Source organism: Rhinolophus hipposideros (assembly GCF_964194185.1).
Source record: "Rhinolophus hipposideros genome assembly, chromosome: 26".
Taxonomy (NCBI): domain Eukaryota; kingdom Metazoa; phylum Chordata; class Mammalia; order Chiroptera; family Rhinolophidae; genus Rhinolophus; species Rhinolophus hipposideros.
This window is the reverse complement of record NC_138072.1, coordinates 190,551-209,765: the sequence shown is the minus strand read 5'-3', so window position 1 is coordinate 209,765 and position 19,215 is coordinate 190,551. Positions and strand designations below refer to the sequence as shown.

Below are 19,215 nucleotides of genomic sequence, written 5' to 3'. Positions count from 1 at the left end.
GTGGGGCCTGAAAATGCGAGTCCGGAAGTGACGGACCGGAAAGGGTCAGAGTGGCGGAAGGGGCGGGACCTGGAACAAGTCGGTACAGGAAAGGGCGGGACCTGGAAAGCCCCGGTGCAGGAAGGGGCGGTCCCGGAAGGGCTGGGGCCTGACAAATGCGAACCCGGAAAGGGCGGGCCCAGAAGTGACGGATCAGACAGGCAGTGAGGCGGAAGGGGAGGGACCTGGAAAGAGCCAGTGCCGGAAAGGGCAGACCCGGAAGAGACAGGGAGGTGAAAGGGCGGGGCCTGGCAACAGCGGGGCGGGGGCTGAAGGGGCGGGGTTGGCTAAGAGCAGGGCGCCGGAAGGGGTGTGCCAGAAGAGGCGGGGCCTGCTTCAAAACTACAAGTGCCAGGGAGGGGCGGGCCTGATGAGCGCCTGAGGAGGACAGGGCGGAGACTTTCATGTCGGGGGCTGGTACGGTTAAGGGGCGGGGCCGGGAGAGGCGGAAACTGGCAAGAGCAGGGCATCGTTGCGGGGGGGCGGGGCCGGAAAGAACGGGTACTTTCAAGACTGGAGGGATGCAAGTTCCGGGAAGATTGATGCGGCGGGCCTGATCAACGTTGTAGGGCCGGAGCGGGAGGGAAGGGAAGACGCAGGAACCATAAAAGCTGGGGCCTGGCGAGGAAAGGAGCCCCAAAAGGGCGGGACTGACGAGGGGGCGGAAGGGCCGGGCCGGAAAGGGCGGGGACTTTAAGATCGGACTCCGGAAGGGGCGGGGCGTTATGGGTGGAGCCCCGCAAAGTGGTGGCGGAAGGTGTGGGGGGCTGGCCTTAATGGCGGGGGGACACCTGACCACAGTCGCTGAGCGCACGGCTCCTTCACTTGGGTTCCCGGCGACCCGCGAGTCGGGAGCCACCACAGTTAACCAAGGTTGCCTGAGAGCGCAGCCCCAGCCCGGCCTTGGGTCTCTCCCTTGGAGCCGCGTAGCCGGGAACCACACCCCGTACGCACTCCCGCTCGCTGCTTCCCCGGGGAAACCACGACGCAGACCTCTTTTAGGAACTTACACAAATGGGGTCACACAGTATGTGTTATTTGTGTTGAAAGTAAACTGGCATCTTGAGATGCCTAACTCAGTGGAGCTGGGAGGACTAGGGCACAGCTGGGTTCCTGGGTAACTCTAGCCCTGACTTCCTGTCGGACTTCGTGGTAACCCCCGGGGGCGGGGGGGTGCCGATAACGGGCGAGGCCGCGGCTCGGCTCGCCCCGCGTTTCCGCCTGGCGGTCGGAGGGTGGTCGTTCGCGAGTGTGCTTGCGCTCTGGTGCTTTTCTTTTTTCTCGAATAAGCCGTTTTCTTTTGGTGGATCATCTGGAGGATTATTCGGCCCGACGATATTTCGTATGAGCTGCTTCTGCGTTGTTTATGAGAGTTTTTCCCATGTTGCCGTGGTGGTGTGTTCGTTTTCATCGCCGGTTAGTGTTCCACTGTGTGACTAGACAAACTTGTTAAGCCATCCTGACGGTCCCCACGTGGGTGCGGCGGATTTGCGGCCGTTACCGATACGCCGCTCTACGTCCTTGCACCCGTCGGGGACGTAGCCAGGAGTGGGACTGCTGCGCACGAGGCACACACAGACTTGCGGCGGCGCTGCCAGTGTCCCACAGCGGTCGTGTCTGTTTGCGCTCCCACCAGCAGTGATGAGGTCTTCCATACGCCGGAGGTTGAGCGGACTAAATGGTGTAGACTTTGTGAGTGACACAGCCTCTGTCGCAGCTCCTCAGCTTGGCCCTTGTAGCAAGAAAGTAGCCGACAGACGACATACAAGCAAATGAGCATGGCTGAGCAAACCTGCTCCAGTGAGGTCTCAGCCCTGGCACTTTGGAGGTTTGGGTCTTTCCATGGTCTTCCTGTGTCCTCCCCCCCAATTCACATGTTGAAATCCTAACCCCAAGGTGATGGCGGTAGGAGGTGGGGTGTGTGGGGTGATTAGATCTTCAGGGCAGGGCCCTCATGAATGGGATTCGTGCCCTACCCACAGAAGTGAGCGCTCCTCACCCGCTTCTGCCAGGTGAGGACACAGGAAAAACAGCCCTCTGTGAACTGGGAAGTGGGCCCCCAACAGACACTGAATCTGCCAGCACATTGGTCTTGGATTCCTCAGCCTCCAAAACTGAGAAATAAATTTGGTGTGTGTAAGCCCCCAGCTATGGAGTTCTGTTAGAGTCGCCTGAATGGACGAAGACCTCGCTCGGGGTGCTACAATCTGGTATCGGTAAGAACCAGTTCATGGCGACCCCTTCCCTCTCTCTGGCCCTCAGAAGCCAAAGTGATACTGTCTTGTCTGTTCCCCCCATCAGACCACGTCATCTATGTCAAGCAGGCTGCACAAATCAGAATAAGCACACACGTCTGCTTGCCCGGGACAGTCTGGTGCACACCTGCGGTGGTAGTGTAACTGGGGAGGGCTGCTTTTCACTCTGCAAAGTATCCCAGTTTGGACAGTAGATCGCACAACCACCCTTCTCAGAAAGCTCAGGCCTTCGCCAAGGTCTAGCATTACTCGCCAAGACCAGTCCTTCCGGAGTTCCCATTGTACCTCTGCCTCTCTTCCGGAGGCTGAGTCGACTTTGCCCTGCCTGCTGAGCAGCCGAGAGTCTTGGGATGCCATAGCACCAGCAGCTGCACATACTCCACTGCTGCAGCCTTCCTCATAACATGTCCTCTGGCCCACACTTCCTTCCACCAGTGGACCCAGCAGGGGTTAGAGAGCACAGCCTTCGGGATTCTCTCGGGGATCCTGCCCAGTTCTAGCTGGTCCCAAGCAGCAAATACTTTAGACTTTGAGAGTCGTGTGGTCTTTGTCACAACTACTCAACTGCCCTTGTACAGTGAAAGTAGCCACAGATAATACATAAACAAATAGGTGTGGCCGTTTCAACAAAACTTTATTTTAAAAACCAGGTTTGGGTCAGATTTGTCCTGCAGCCCCTAGTTTCTTGATCCCTGGCCTAAACCTGTGGTGCTCAATATTTGGGATGAATACTAATGTTATCTGGGGAATCTTTTATAAAAATAACATAGCCAAGGTTGAGAATTACTGATTCAAACCAACATGCTTCTAATTGTAAGTGCAGCAAATAATAACAGCTAATGTGTATTGAGTGCTTACTCTATACCAGGTGCTAAGAGCTTTCCTTATATTATCTCATTTATTCCTCACAATTCTGTAAATTGGATACCATTATTATGCCTTTTTCTATAGATAAGTAAACTGAATTTGTTAAAATTAAGTAATTTGCTCAAGTTTGAAGGAGACCAGAATATGCCACCCCAAAATATGCCACTTTGGTCTAAATGTCATTTTAAGCTAAAGACATTTGAGACTCAACACACGCAGAAAAAATAAAAAGCTCAGAGCTTCCTTTATCTGACTAAAAGCTGCAGGCTACAATAAATTCCTTGTCAGAGCAATTCTCCCAGAGGGAGAATGAAACTAAACCTACCCCAGGTCTCTTACTTAGGGAAGTTGAAGGCCCTCAAGGAAATGAAGAGACTACTCACACCAAGACTGAGAAATATTATCACAAACTTTCTGATCTCTTTGTTCTCCTGAAAACCATTGATCTTTCCAAAGTCACTTGTTTTCTCCAAACGCCTTTCTCCCCATCCCCTTCACCTATTAAGGTGGTATACAGTCCCCAAATTCTAATCATACTTTGGCTTACTACTCACTGAGGTCTCCCATTCGTATGTATGTTCACACGTAAATGAACTGTTTTCTTTTCCTCCCGTTAATGTGTCTTGTCTCCAGACACTGAACCTGGGGTAGAAGAAGTTTTTATTCCTCACCTTCAAGGTCATGTAGCTGTTAAAAAGAGGAAGTGATTCACACCCAGACATCTGCTTCTAGAATCTGAGCTCCCATTATTACGCTGTTCTATTTGTTATTATTCTTAACTGAAAAACACTCAGCCTCTGTCTGAACTTAACTAGATAAATTATTTTACCATATACTGTATTTTATAAGGTATATAAAAAGTCAGTCACAAGCAGTTTTCTCCAGATTTAACAAATGTGCTTTTTCTAGTATCACTGAATCTTATTTTGAATCAGGTTTTTCTCAGACGTGCCCACAGCTTGGGCACGTCATAAAAATTCATTGTTGAAGTACCCTTTCCGTTTGTTTTCTGTTTTACAGATTTCCTCCATTTTAGCTACTGTGTGATGCTGCATCTGTTTAGGCGATTATTATTATTCAAAGGCAATACGTTAGTGTGATTTTCTTCATTCTAGAGGCAGTAGAGCACAGTGGTTTTATGTATGGGCTTTGAAGCCAGACAGTCATCAGTTTGAGTTCTGGCTCTGCCACTTGCATGATAAGTACTCAGGAAAGATCACCTAGTTTTCTAGCATTGTCAACTAGAATGGGATGTCTCGCTTCTGTTTTCTCCGTGTGTCCTGTCTTCATGTAGTTGAAGCACAGAGGAATGTCCCCTAAGGTGTCTTTAAGTAACAACCACTCCCACCACGACAAAATAGCTGACACTTACGGAGTGATTACTCCATGTTATTTTAAATACTTTTCATGGATTAATGAATTGTTTCAATAACCCTATGAAACAGGTGTTATTATTACCTTTAATTCATAGGCAAGGAAACTGAGCGCCAGGGAAATTAACTTTTCCAAGGTCCTGTAGACAACAAATGGCAGGGGTACTTTTTGAATCCAGGTGGGTCTGGCTTCAGAGTCCACACTTCAAAAAAAAACTTTCCTATGTTATTTTATTATACTGCTTCCAGTAGGAAATTCTGTTATATATTTCTTCAAATCAGAAAACATGATTTTTCAATGCCTCCAAAGCAATGGTTCCTAGGATTTAGGATTTTGCAGGGTACTAAAATTTAAAAGAATTCTGGCAAACATATTTTTGCCACCTTTAACTTTTAACAAAAAGGACCTTTAAAGACAAATACCATCACTGTCATTTACTATTAGCACAAAACAAAGGACAATTTAATATGGAACCATAAAAGTATGATGGATAATCTAGAAAGACAGCATCCTAATGCTGTATGTATTTGTATATCATCCTTACATTTTCCTCTTTGTTGAGGACAAAGATTTATCTTCTTCCTGATAGCTAGGATAATAACTGGATGCCACTTGCATCTAAATATAACAGCTCTTTTAGGAACTTACAATTTGTCTTTCTAGAAGAAAGAACCTGTATCATTGGGTCTGGAAGCTAACAGTGCCATGAATTAAAAGTTGTTGCTTTGTAATAAAAGGTGGAATAAAAGATCTATGGGTGTCTTGTTCCACTAAGTTGGCCAAAGAACTTAAAAGTCTGAGGGGTCTTCCTTAAGATCTTTTCATTCTTGAAATTTTGAAAGATGAAACACATAGTTTTGGAATTAGCACTTCACTCCAATATATTAAAATAGTGATTAAACTGTTGAAAATGAGAGAACATTTCAGTTCAAAGCTCTGCCGTAGTGCTGGTGTATTAATGGCGCTGTCTTTTGCACCTTGGGTTTCCTCCAGAGTCCGCATCCCGGAGTACTCGCAGCACGGTGCCACCCAAGCAGAGCCGGACATGGGTGTGGGCCTGACGGGTGTTTTACTGATGCCGTTGTGAAGTGAGAAGGCTCAATGCTGACCGGCGGCGTTTTGAGCTTGACCCCCACATGCATTATGTACCCAGGCGTCTCAGCACGACCTGTGGTTACAGTCCGTTACAGTGTTAGCCACCAGGCCAATGGTTCGCTTAGTGGACGTCTACGTACTAGGCAACTGGGTTAAAACGCGAGTCTCCGGACACCCGGGGGGCCGCTGGCGGTCCGCGATCCGCACGCCTCTCCAGCCAGGGATTAGCGTCTTTTGGGAGCCGCAGAGAACGGGGGGGACGTAACTCTGGACCCCGATGAGCTGTTTGTTACTCGTGCTGGTGGGACAGTCAGGTCCCACTCCTTCAGTTCTGAAACCCACGAGGTTGTCAATACTAAGGAAAGACGACATCGTTTCCTCGTCGCTCATCCTCAGGTTTCACTTGGAGGATGGCGGTAGATCGAAATAATTTTAAGAACTCCTCCCCCATTTTGAGAATTCACAAATTTATAGCTTTTGGCTAAGAAACTGGAGTGCAGACGGTTAGAGAACCACGCTGGAGAGCCGGCGCTCCGCCCGTGTGGCTTGGGACGGGGCAGGGGGACGACGGTGCACGTGCATCTGGCGAAGTGAAGCTGGAGTGTGGCCGGGGGGCCGAAGAATCGGGGAGACCACGGTGTACACCGGGCTCTGAGCCCCACGGATGCGGCTTCCGGGCCTCAGACACCAAACCCTCCCCAAGAGGTCCAGACGGCGAAAGCCCCGCTCGGCGACTGCTCCGTCGGCGCGGGCGATGACGTCACGCACCCGCCAGGCGGTGATTGGCTTCGGAAGCGACGCCGCCCACGTGACGCGCAGCCGCGCTAAGTCCTCGCGAGAGCCGCGGCCTCCGGTGCGGGGTGGCTGCAGAGCCGGGCGGAGCCGTCCCGCGGCCGCCGGAGCCGGCTCTGGGGCCCGAGACATGGCCCGGGGTTCCGGCCCGCTAGGCCGGCCTCGCCCCGACACGGCCACCATGCCCAAGCGAGGGAAGCGACTCAAGTTCCGGGCCCACGACGCCTGCTCTGGCCGAGGTGGGCGAGGGGCCGGAGCGTCGGGACGCTGGGTTGGCGGCCGGTCGGGCCGGACGCGCGGAGGCGGCGGGAGGGGCCGGGGCCGGGGCCGGGCCCGCGGGGAGCGGGCGGTCCGGTGGGGCGGGCGCGGGAGAGGAGGCCGCCGCCTCTGACGGGCGGCGCTCGTTGCAGTGACCGTGGCGGACTACGCCAACTCGGACCCGGCCGTCGTGAGGTCCGGACGGGTCAAGAAGGCCGTCGCCAACGCCGTTCAGCAGGAAGGTAGGCTTCGGCTCCGCGTCGCTGGGCTCGCGCGGGCGGGTCTCCCGCGAGGGCGGGCTTCCCTGGCGCCGCGTGGGTGTCTGCGCGGGCGGCGGCTTCTGCTGCGGGCGCTGCCCGGGCTTCCCCCGGCCTGCCCGGCTGCCAGCCTCTGCCCGCAGCGCTCCAGGCTCCGCACGCTGTGCAGCTCGCCGCGGTGTGCAGTGAGAGCCGGAGGCTTCCTTTCCTTCGGCTTCTCTTGCTTTCCAGCGGTCACTCGCCTGCCGCCTGCCCCCGAGACTTGGTTTTTATGACACCCGCGGCCTCCAGCTCAGCGACAGGGTTAGAGTGCACCCAGTTCCTCTCACCTTGGCCGCCGAATTTATGCCGATGAGAATAGCGCCCACCTTTTGCTTTTCTCCTCCTGCAGGGTGTTTGGTGGGAGAATAAAGCGCTCCCTTCGTTTTCTTCTCCAGGAGTCAGTTTCTGCAGCTTTGGAGTTAGTTTGCCCGTCGCTTTCCAATTCTCTTTTGCAGTTAAAATGCTGAGCTTTCCTTCTTTCTGTATTCTCAGCGGACTGCGTTTGCTCCCCCCCCATGGATGCTGATACCCTGCGTGAGCCGTTTGTGTCTCTGGGTGGGACTCCGCCTTCTCACTGTGCCCTTTCTTGCTTCTAGTGAAATCCCTCTGTGGCTTGGAAGCCTCTCAGGTTCCCGCAGTGGAAGCCCTTTCTGGGGCTGGAGAGCCCTGTGACGTGGACAGCAGTGAGGAGGTGGACGCCCAGGAGGACAGCATCCACGAGAGAACTGTCTCCAGGAAAAAGAAGAGCAAGAGGCACAGAGGTATGGGCCTCGCTGTCTTTTGCATTGTTAGCCCCTGCTGTGGTGATAACTTGAGGCTCGCACTTTCTCAGTAGCACCAGAGGTGGTAGCTGAGGAGAACCACGGCCTCCATCTCAGCAGTGGGACAGGGTTTAATATACCCGGGCTTTCTCCTTTGGTCTCAGCGTGAGAGGAAAGGAACTCAGTGAGAGTCAATCGGGTTCTGGAGCCGTGAACTTGACCATAGTAGCCGTTCATGGAGAACATATCATTGTCAGGTAAAAACCCGTATGCCAAAGTGGAAACGAAAAACCTTTGTACTTCTGGATTTCAGAATGCGTAAGGAAACAGATGTGGCAAAAATGTTTCCCAAAATATGTGGATTGTAACTAGTTTCATTTCGGCTAAGGATAGGTATTACCATGGCTTTTAAGTGTTCTGTGATTATTCTTGTCTGCTTTATGTCTGATAGGTACTTTGGGGAATAGAAAAGCACGTAGTATTTATATCTTAGTGGCGATAAAACTTACACAGATGATGCAAAGAAAATAAAGTAACCGTACATAATGTGCTAACCTTCGCTGAGCGGTTCTGCTCTAGACTTAACGATTCAGACTCTCGGGGGAGAACCTGGAGAGCTGTTCTTCAAGCCTAAGCGCTCCTGATGACCAGCTGTTAGGGAAGCTAATACACTAAATATGTGTAGTTTTGGTCTCAGACCTACCAGAACTTTCACCTCTACTGGAGAACCAGATAATACAGATTTGTACGTATTAGAATATACTGAGACGATCAATGAGTTAATGAACTGACGTTGCTTTGAAACCGTACCGGTTGTTGTCAGTGACATGTTTTCCAGAACTCCAAAATTAATATTGACGTTCCTCACACTTCTTTGTTTCTTTTTTTTTTAAAATATTTTTTATTATTATTATTTTTTAATTGGGCAAAGGGAACAGGACTTTATTGGAGAACTGTGCACTACTTCCAGGACTTTTTCCAAGTCAAGTTGTTGTCCTTTCAGTCTTAGTTGTGGATGGCGCAGCTCAGCTCCAGGTTCAGTTGCCGTTGCTAGTTGCAGGGGGCGCTGCCCACCATCCCTTGCAGGACTCGAGGAATGGAACCGGCAACCTTGTGGTTGAGAGCCTACTGGCCCACGTGGGAATCGAACCTGCAGCCTTCAGAATTAGGAGCATGGAGCTCCAACTGCCTGAGCCACCGGGCAGGCCCTACTTCTTTGTTTCTTTTTTTTTTTACGTCAGACGGGTAATTTGCTGATGTCGTAACAAGGTTCGTGGGAGGCACATCTCACACAAAAGCGTGAAAACCCAATCATCACACTTATGAACTACAAAAGGATCAGTTTCTTAATTTCTTTCTTGAAATCCCTACTCATCATCACCAATCTATTAGATATTTATCTTCATCTTTTTTTTTTTGACACATTCCACGGAACAGCTTACAGATTTTTAAACATCTTTATTGAGATGAAATACTCTCCTTTGAAGTGGACAGTCGAATGGCTTTAGTATTTCAGGGTTGTGTGGCCATCGGCGTGATCTAAGTTTAGAACATTCTGTCACCCCCAGACCTATTAACATCATTCCTAGCAACCACTAATCTCCTTCCTGTCTCTGGATTTGCCTATTTTGGACATTTTATATACATGGAATTATATAATATGTGGTCTTTTGTGTCTGGCTTCTTTCACTTAGCGCAGCATTTTTAAGGTTCATCCATATGTAGCATGCATCAGTATTTCATGCTTATTGCTTTTTATTTGGCTGTTATGAATAAATAATACTGTTATGAACAGACAAATTTCTGTGTGGATGTAAATTTTTGTTTTTCTTGGATTGAGTGAAATTGCTGGATTACTACTTGGTAATTCTGTGTTTAGCTTTTTGGAGGAATTGCCAAACTGTTTTCTGAAGTTTCTATTTCCATTCCTACCAGCAATGTAGTAGAGTTCCAGTTTCTCCACATCCTCGCCAACACTTGTTACAGTCTCACTTTTTAAATAATAGCCATCCTAGTGGGTGTGAGGTGGGGATCTCATGGATCTGACTTGCATTTCCCTGAGAACTAATGAAGCTGAGCATCTTTTCATGAGCTTATTGACCATTCGTATGTCTTCTTTGGAGAAAAGTCTATTCAGATCCTTTGCCCATTTAAAAAAAATTTTTTTAATTACTGAGAAGAATTCTTTATGTATTTAGGACACCAGTAACTTACCAATATGTGACCTGTGGCTTACAGATTCTTATGTGTAATTTATCTTTACTTCCTTGCTCCACTTTACCCCCATTAAGTTTCTTCATTTGGGTCAGACGAGTCTTTTTTCCCCCTTTTTTCTTTTTCGTTCTTTTTAAGTAAACATACAAAAGAAGATAAAATAATATAATGAATGCTACAGAGCTTTTACCCAGCTTTAATAACTATCAATTCATGGCCAGTTTTGTTTCTACCACTACTCTCCCCGCAATACACACAATTATTTTCACACAATTCCCAAATATCCTATTATTTCTGTACATATTTTAGTACTGTGTTTCCTCGAAAATAAGACCTAGCCGGACATTCAGCTCTAATGCTTCTTTTGGAGCAAAAATTAATGTAAGACCCTGTCTTACTTTACTATACTATAAGACCAGGTATAATGTAATGTAATGTGATACCGAGTCTTATATTAATGTTTGCTCCAAAAGACGCATTAGAGCTGATTGTCCAGCTAGGTCTTATTTTTGGGGAAACAGGGTAGTTATCCCCAAAAGATACTCTTTCAAAAAAACCCCAAAAAACATTATCACATCTAAAAAAGTTAACAGTGATTTCTTAATATCAGAACGTTGTTAGGCTTGCCTCTTTATTGCCTTCACATATGTTTTGTTTTTCTAAGTATCTGGGCCTCATGTTAGTTGTTTTGTTTGGAGTACTTTTCCTCTTAATCCATGCCTATCAAAATTCTTCGTGTCCTTCACAGTTTATTTTCATGAAGCTTTTCTTTACTGAGTCCATTTCCTACATTTTGAAATTTCTTAGTAATTTTGTTTAAAACACAGTTCTTCAGTAATTACTGAATTCTGTCCCTAACGACAAAAGTTTTAATAGCATTCTGCTTTATAAAAGTTCTCATGGGTCTTGGGAGGAAGTTCTGATAATCATTTGCCTTCTGTTTCAAAAAGAGGTTTAATGTGGGAGAAGGTGGGGCCAAACATGGTGTGTTAAGACTGAGCCTTAAGTGATTACTGGAGATTACCAGAAAGGATAGGGACCAGAAAAGAGGATGTTAGTTCAGAAGCACTGGTCTCTGGTAGGGACAGCCTAACGCAAGAATCTGTTTGAGTCACAGAACTGCAGGAAGCATCCATTTAGAATATTAGAAAAGCAGAGGTACCTTCAGGGAGGTGGTACAGGGGCTTTTTGCCCAGGAAAGAGAAAGAAGAAAACTGGTTTTTGGATAGTTCTCTGACTAGACCTGCGTTAAAGGGTAGGTTTAGGATTAGCCCAGATTCAGGTGTCTTTATGGAGTGTGACTTTTCACTTGAACCTGAGATATCTGAACCCCAGAGTCGAGGACTAACACCAGTGGAGGAGGAGGTGGGGTACATGCCACGGAGGGCCTTTGAATGCTGAATGCTGTGGCCAGGGTCATAGGTCAGACTGGCAGTGAAACAAGGAGAAACCAGAAGAAAAGCAACATGTCCACAGCTGTTTTTGAGTATTGAAAATCACACAGTAACTTACCTGGTTTTGTATTAACTTTGAGGTTTCCTCATACCATCTTAAAATCAATTTTGTTTTTTAAATGACTGAACTGAAGACAATGTTTGGTGGGTGGAGACTATGAGGAAAATCAAGGGCAGAGCATACAGTGCAAAGCTGCAATTTGGAGTCAGGAAGACTGGGTTCTATTTGACTAGGGGGCGAGGTTCTGTTTTCTTATTAGTAAAATGGGCACAATAATGTTTTCCTGTTTCCATTGAGGAATTATTAGAGCTGAATGATAGAATGTGTACAAAGACACTTTGAAAACCTCAAAATAGTATGGAAATAATTGTTAAATAAAGGTCACAAGAGCAAGACGTACTCAACTCACTTGGGCAGCCGGAAGCAAGTTTCCAGCAGCTAGAATAAGCAGGAAATGATGAGTTTGAGAAGCTTTGTTGGACGTGTTGACAACCTGTTTCTCAGCTGCGCAAGCCCTGGGCGAATTGAAGTGATTGGGGCTCTTCAGAGGTGCCGCTGTGGGAGGTCGGGGGTGACGGTTCTCCTGTGTGTTTCAGAAGACAAGGATGGGGTCGCAGGAGAAGAGTACCCCATGGACATCTGGCTGCTGCTGGCCGCCTACATCCGCCCTGAGGACATTGCGAAGTTCTCCCTGATTTGTAAGAATGCCTGGACTGTCACGTGCACTGCCGCCTTTTGGACCAGGTTGTACCGAAGGTGCGACCCCGGGAGCTCTCTGTTGTCTTGTAGCCGACGTTACGCTGTTTGTGATGTGGAGCTGTTCCTGGGATTGTGACCTTTTGCTTTCTCTGCTCCATGCCTGGTGTGAGCCTGGCTTGGACTCCTTGAGCTCCTCTCTAAGTGAAACTTGGTCCTGTTAACTCATCCAGGTACTTGTCTTCACTCCGGGTGCCCCTTCCCCATCCAGTGTCCACTTGCAGCGGAAAGTCTTGCTGCAGGTCTCAGAAAGGACTGGGTTTCTTCAGGGGGTGCCGCAACTGTGATTTTCAACAGCTGGAGGTCCCTGTCTGCCTCTGTGCAAGTGGATTAGTTTCTGAGATCCGCTGGTCGTTTTGAAGGCACATAGAGTTTGTACTTGGGCTGACCTTGTAGCCGTAGAGATGAGGAGAACGAGTACTGTGGCTAGTAGGAGGGCTGGCTTGCTCTTGGGACTGAGTGCAGAACTGTCAAGATTGAAGCCGGTGATGAGCACGTGTGCGAGGGATGTGCAGGCAGCAGTGAGCACAGAACTCGCTGAGACGTGACAGGACAGCCTGTTGGCTCTTCCCGGCGCAGGCTCTTCCTGAGGGTCTGAAGTCTATGGTACAGGAATTGGGCAGAGGTGCCCTTTTGTAGAGTGAAATGCTAAGGGGCAGCAATGCTAAACGGATGGAGAAGTATAGGAGTGTAAGGTACATGGGAGCTGGGTTTGCATAGCTGAGAAGTGATGTGTGCGGTGATGTGTGTGACTGCACTGGGGACACGCCAGCTCTGCTCGGGGAACAGTGCTGGGCAGTCCTGGAGACCGGGAGTCCTGGGCAGCTGCCCTAGAGCGGGACAGAGTCACACATTGGGGGAGTAACGTGTCTTGTTCCAGGCACTACACGCTGGACGCCTGTCTGCCTTTGCGCCTGCGACCAGAGTCCATGGAGAAGCTGCGCTGTCTCCGGGCTTGTGTCATCCGGTCTCTGTACCACATGTACGAGCCATTTGCTGCTCGAATCTCCAAAATCCCAGCCATTCCGGAAAGCACGCCGAGCACACTGAAGAATTCCAAAGTGAGTGAGAATGAGTGTTGGGGGTTCCCCAGTGGACCCTTGTGGGGGTCTGTCACTATGGCTTGTCTGTAACTTCTCGGTGGGAGGCAAGGGCTGTGGGTGTCACGCCGCTGGGGTTTCACTTCTCCAAGCCGTTGCTGCTGGGCTGGGCTGGCCTGGCTCATGTTACCGTGACCCAAAAGCTTCCTTATGCTTTTACCATCTTCTTTATTCTCTTTATTTTAACTCATTCTCGTGTACTTTACATTGGACCACTTTAGATGGTCTCGATGGTGTTGGCTAGGAGGGACACCACTCAGTGGTGGGTGTCAACTGTAATTCTTAAGAGGTGCTTTAAACCATGACACAAAGATACAGCACAAACAATTGACTAGTTTCTCTTTCTCATGTGACCCTGACCCCTGGGATTCCCTTTCTTGTGACCTCTCTCAAAGGTCCTGCTATTGATGTGGCTCCCTTCCGTTTGCTGAGTGCTGGCTGTTGCCAGGCTTCGCGGCGTCTCACATCAGGGACCCTGAGCACGTTAGCCTCTGTGATCCCTGTGTTCCAGACTGCTGGTGTCCCGGGCTTCCCCGGTCGTTTATATTCTTGCATTGCATTCGAGTTTCTGGTGTTTGGATTTGCACACAGGTCTGATAGCCCTTGTCCGTTCTCTGCCTTTTCTTCTCCATAAGGAAATCTTTGCAAATGTACCTTTGCGCCCGGCAGGACTAGTATAGCACATGTGATTATTTAGGCACGTTGATGTCCTGTCCCCCCACTTCTTTTCAAACTGATCTTGTCTGAATTTTGAGCTTGTGGGTAATTTTTATTACTCTTTTGCTAACCCACATCTGATGTTCTGTGGCACTGCCTATTCTTTTGTATTTTGTTTTTATGCTTTAAATGTTATAATGGTTCTTCTGCCCTCATTTAGCGGTAGTGTGAGAATGTTCGACCCGATGCATATTGATTAAAAGGATACTGTGGATTTCAAGATGATTTATCAAGGCTCCTCCCAGGGTTGCAGGCTGAGGTGGTCAGGGCCACGGGCTGGGATGGATATAGGGCAGAAGGAGAATTGCACTCCGCTGCGGTTTCTGCTTGTAATGTGAGTGGACAGTGTAGCATCTCACAGTTAGAGTTTCCCTCCCCCAGAAAAGAAACATTTGATAGTGTCTGACCCACTGTCACGGGTGGGGTCACCCCACAGCTGACCAGTCAGTTGTGTCGTTGCTGGGACACAGGCGTTGGTAGGTGCGTGCGTGATGCGTCCTAGCGGCTCCAGTGCCAGTGCAGGTGCTGATGCCTGGACTCGGGATCCCCGTGGGTTCACAGTGCTGCGCACTGACTTTGCTGACGTGGATGGAGAAGCCAGGTGGGGCGATCCCCAGTGTGTCAGTGCTGACAGCAGCCCAGGCCCCCTGGCTGCTGCTCCTGTGCCTTGTTGTTAGAGGTCTTCTGAAGAGGAATGGAGCCTGCGGTGGCAGGTGTCCCGTGCATGGCCGTGCCACTTATAGAACCACAGTCGCATGGCGCTCAGGGAGTGGCCAGCATGCCTACAGGAAGCAGTCCCATGTTCCTGGACTCCAGCTTTTCGTATATGATCCCCCTCTCTCTCTTTTCAGTAGCATAGCTTGTGTGGGACACTGGAGCCGTTGTGATGGCAGCAGAAGTGTTTGCCCCTTAAAGCCAAGCCCATTATTTTTGATGGAACATCAGGACGTACAGGGCATGTCTGAAGGGCAGGACAGCTGGCACGGCGGACGACCCACCCCTTGTCCCCTGGGAGGTACTTAACTTCTTGTGCTTAACCTTCACTCTAGCCTGACTCATTGCAGGACTTACTCTAGACTGAATCCAGTCCAGCGCTGTAGCCCACACCGGCTGTCTGCTCCCAGAAGGTCCTGAGCGGCTTGTCCTGTCACAGGGCCGGCCGTCTCTGCTGCCTTTGTGACCATCTTGCCTGGTGGCTATTGGCTGCCCTTACGCTTTAACATAGGGGAGGGCCTAAATCAGAGGGTGCCCCTGTTTCTAGAGATGAGAACAATAGGGGTTGAGCTCAGCAGCCTCTGAGGTTCTTACATTGGTCTACTGAATAGCCCTGGGATTGTCTCTTTTCATGTTGCACCAGTGTCACATTGGGGGGTGTCTATCTGTGCCAAAGTAAAATCACAGCGTTGGGACGGTGGCTGGCTTCAGAGCTGTCAAACAGAATGGTTTTTACTGATTATTCTTCGTTAACCTTATTTTGATTTTTTTCTTTTCTGTCATTTATTTATTATTTTTATTTTCTTACAGTGCTTACTTTTCTGGTGCAGAAAGATTGTTGGGAACCGACAGGAACCAATGTGGGAATTCAACTTCAAGTTCAAAAAACAGGTATGTATTTGTGTTTCTTCTTTATTTTTCAGATAGTATTTTGTTCTAATAAATTTCACTAGGCATACAATTGCCTTATTAAAATCAAATAATACACATGAAAACTTGTAATAATTCCATGAAAAGAAAATGAAGAAGGAACTATTCTTCATGAAAGACACATAAAGCTGTAATAGCTTAATGCAAAGAGGGAAGCTTGAGAGGACCCTGGGTCAGGGGACAAAGGGCTATCCTGGATATCTTGGGGACAATTAGATTTGAACGTGTGGTGGAAATTAGAGGTTATGAAATTGTTGCTAATGTTCTCGGGTGTGATAATGATACAGTGGTCAGATGTGTCTTTTTATGCTGAGTGAGGGTGGAGTGTCACTGTCACTTTCAAATGGCTTTGTGCTCCCACTGCCAAAGTCGTGTGATTTTCATATACGCATATGTGTAAAATGAGGGGGAGAGAGCAAACGTGGCCGAATATCCAGTGCCAGAGAGTCTACAGGAGTTCGTTGTGCTCTTTTAGTAACTTTTCTATGTATTTGAAGACTTTAAAGGTGGGAAAAAGGGGAACGCTTGTTCTAACAATGTACTGAAGTTATTTGCCTAAAGTTTGTTGTTGTTTGAAGCAAATGTATTTGTCAACACCAGTAATCTATCTGGTGTTACGTGTGAAGTGATGTGGGGAAGCCACGAGGAGAGGGACTGCCAAAAGGCTGTTTACAGGGGAGTAGGTACTGTCTGGCCCCCCGTGTGGCTTTGGCTGGGCCTGCCTGACATCTGGGCCGCCGTGCGGGCTGCTCGGCTCGTCTTCATGTCCTGCGCTCACCACCTCATTTCTCTCCTCCACTTAGTGTCTCAGTGATGAGACACGTTACGCGTACAGTCCGTTTTTCCTCACTTGCTGGCAGGTGAGTTACAGATAGGTTTGCAATGAAAGTAAACCATATTTTTTCATTGATTTTTTTTAAAAAACATGGTGCCAGAGGAGAATTTTAGCTTTAATCATCATTTTCAACAAGATGTGCACAACCCATGACACCCATTGGATGCTGGTAGGAAGTCACCCCAGGACCTTCCTAGGGCAGGGCAGGCAGTCTTACTTGCTGGGGAGTGAATGCTGACATGTCCTTTGGTTCTGAGACGTGTGACCCTTGTTTTTAGCGACTGGGGTTAGATGGCTCTTCTGCTTCCATTATTTTGTGCAGCGGGTGTGCTTTTGAGATTGACAAGTCACAAGGTATTGGCAAGTCTTCAAACGGTGGACGGCCTCTGGTAGAGCTGTAAGATGCCAGTTCTCACGAGCTGGCAGGAAATGCCATGTAACTGAAGCCCTGCGCCCACTGCCACATTGCTCATGCGAAGGCATTTTCCTTCTGTCAAAGGTCAGGTGTTCCTTGATCTGTATAGAAGCCACTGTGTACACACAGAGAGATGGTGACAGAAAAGTGGGTCGCAACGTTGGTGGAGCCCCAGGGTTTTCATAGGTGGAGTGCGTCTTAGAGTCATAAACGTTTCCTCTGAGCCATGAGATTAATGTCATTCCCTTCAGTCCCCCAGATTAAAGAGCAAGCGTGTGGGGGGCTTGCAGCCTCCTGTTCAATACGAAGACGTCCACAGCAACCCAGACCAGGACTGCTGCCTGCTGCAGGTCACCACCCTCAATTTCATCTTTATCCCAATTGTCATGGGAATGATATTCACCCTGGTAAGTGGAGACGGGATGTCATCTCACGCTCTTCCATAGACTCGGACTCTGCCTAGGGTTGGAAGGAAACTGGTAAACTTCACCATGGAAGAAGAACCCTGACGAAGAATAAAAAGTCTGAACACTGACTTGTAAATCAGGGACAGACAGGTCCATGGAGGAGTTATTTACACCTGAGAGAATTTCACCTTCTCTACAGTAAAGAGAACGCTTTTGCACCTCCTGTGTAGTGAGCATTATGTTTGAGAGACGACCCTGGGACAATGGTGGGCTGTACGTGAGCTTTGTGTGTTGGGGCCCCCAGGTGTGCGTGTGGTGTCACAGATGCAATGTTAAAACAGGGTGGCCCGCTCTGTCCTGGGGTGCTCTGACCCTTCCAGGCTCAGCTAAGTATTAGCTTAGTAAACAAGAAATACCCCTCTGGCCTACCTTTTAGGTTTTTAACATTTCTAACTACGTTGGCAACTGGAGAGTTCATATGATTTATCTTTGTACTTTAGGCTCATTTCAGAGGTACATGGGCTCCCCTCCACATTGAAAATGGCTTTTCTCTTTTTTTAATGGTAAAGTAGATAATAAGTACTTCATGTAAAAATTTAAATAATGCACAAATACATTGAGACAAGGCGACTTAGATTTGCAGTAACCTAAAACTGAGGTTAACCCTATTCTTTGTGCCGCTTTGGGCGCCGTGGACGTGTGTGCACCCACTCCCTTAGGTGACCCGATACAGTTGAGATCCCGTCATACACGGTCCTTTTATCAGCACCCCCTGCTCCTCCCCACCACTGCCCCAGGCTGGGCCATGCTAGTGGCCTGCTCATACACTGCCTGGACCCCATGTGCTGTGTGTTCACACAGCTCTGTACTGACCACGAGTACACAGAGACTTGGTGTATTTACCAAAAGTGGGACCAGGTGTGTTTCCTGCCTGTTGCCTGACTTGCTCGATAGTATCTCATCAGAATCCCTCCAAGTCATCCCTTTTAGCTCTAACCCAGTTTTTAAAAATGAGCTTTGGTGGTAGTCTGTGCAGGTACCCTAACTTACTCAGTCGCCTGGGAGGTGCTCTTTAGCATAATTCAACTGAAGAAGCTAAGGAGAACTGGTACAATCACCCTTATTTTTCATACTTTTGCAAAGGTGTCAGGGCCTAGCTGTGTAAATTCTGTCCCAACTGTGTCACTTCAGAGTGAGCCGGTAGGAAAACAGATTGTTTGATCTGGGTTCCGGATTTGCTTTCCCCCCAGTTCACCATCAGCGTGAGCACGGACATGCGGCACCATCGCGTGGGACTGCTGTTCCAGGATGTCCCTGTCCATGGCGGTCGGAAGCTGCGCAGTGAGCAGGGCGTGCAAGTGATCCTGGACCCCGTGCACAGCGTGCGGCTCTTTGACTGGTGGCACCCTCAATACCCCTTCTCCCTGAGAGCCTAGCGCTGTCTCCGTCCTGAGGGGTCAGTCCAGCGTGGGAGGGGCGGCCTCACCGGAGGTCTGCTTAGGGACGCACAAGCTTTTGGCTTCCTGGGGCTCCTGTTAGGGGAAGGAGGAGGTGGAATCACGAGGAAAAGCAACTATGATTTCTGAACATATTTTAATGTAAAAATTTCATTTGAAAGAAGAAACCTGGCTCTATTTTCTGCGTTAAACACCATTTGGTGCTATTGAGTTTGTGGTCTTTATTCTTTTATCCCAGTGAAAATGGAAGACCTTGCTCTAGGGGAAAATTAAAATCTGGAATCTCCAAACCAGGAAGCTTCAGCGGCGCCTTTGGCTCAGAGGAACTTGAGAGGTCTGGATTGTTGCTACTGTTACTTCCAGTTTAGCTGCCCCTCAAATTCACATGAATATTTCCCCCTTACCCTTCTCCAGAAATAAAGCAGGTGACAGGGTTTTCACAGTCTCACAAGATTGGCTTGTGTATCTTTCTTCA

The 19,215-nt window shown here is 48.7% G+C and overlaps 1 protein-coding gene across 5 annotated transcripts; it reads left to right on the top strand.

Moving 5' to 3' along the window:
- Positions 1 to 930: 930 nt before the first annotated feature.
- Positions 931 to 19,185, top strand: TMEM183A (transmembrane protein 183A). 5 transcript variants are annotated; one of them, XM_081038865.1, is made up of 9 exons: positions 938 to 6,661; positions 6,833 to 6,922; positions 7,576 to 7,740; positions 12,006 to 12,165; positions 13,046 to 13,226; positions 15,507 to 15,587; positions 17,128 to 17,283; positions 18,534 to 18,665; positions 18,979 to 19,185. In XM_081038865.1, exons 1-9 carry the CDS (start codon positions 6,295 to 6,297, stop codon positions 18,979 to 18,981), a joined length of 1,335 nt encoding a protein of 444 aa, XP_080894991.1. In that variant the 5' UTR covers positions 938 to 6,294; the 3' UTR covers positions 18,982 to 19,185. The 5 variants fall into 5 exon arrangements, with proteins under 5 accessions (XP_080894993.1, XP_080894992.1, XP_080894990.1 ...); XM_081038864.1 differs by having other exon boundaries at positions 937 to 6,661; positions 12,009 to 12,165; positions 18,534 to 19,185; XM_081038863.1 differs by having other exon boundaries at positions 944 to 6,661; positions 18,534 to 19,185.
- The last annotated feature ends 30 nt before the right edge of the window (positions 19,186 to 19,215 follow it).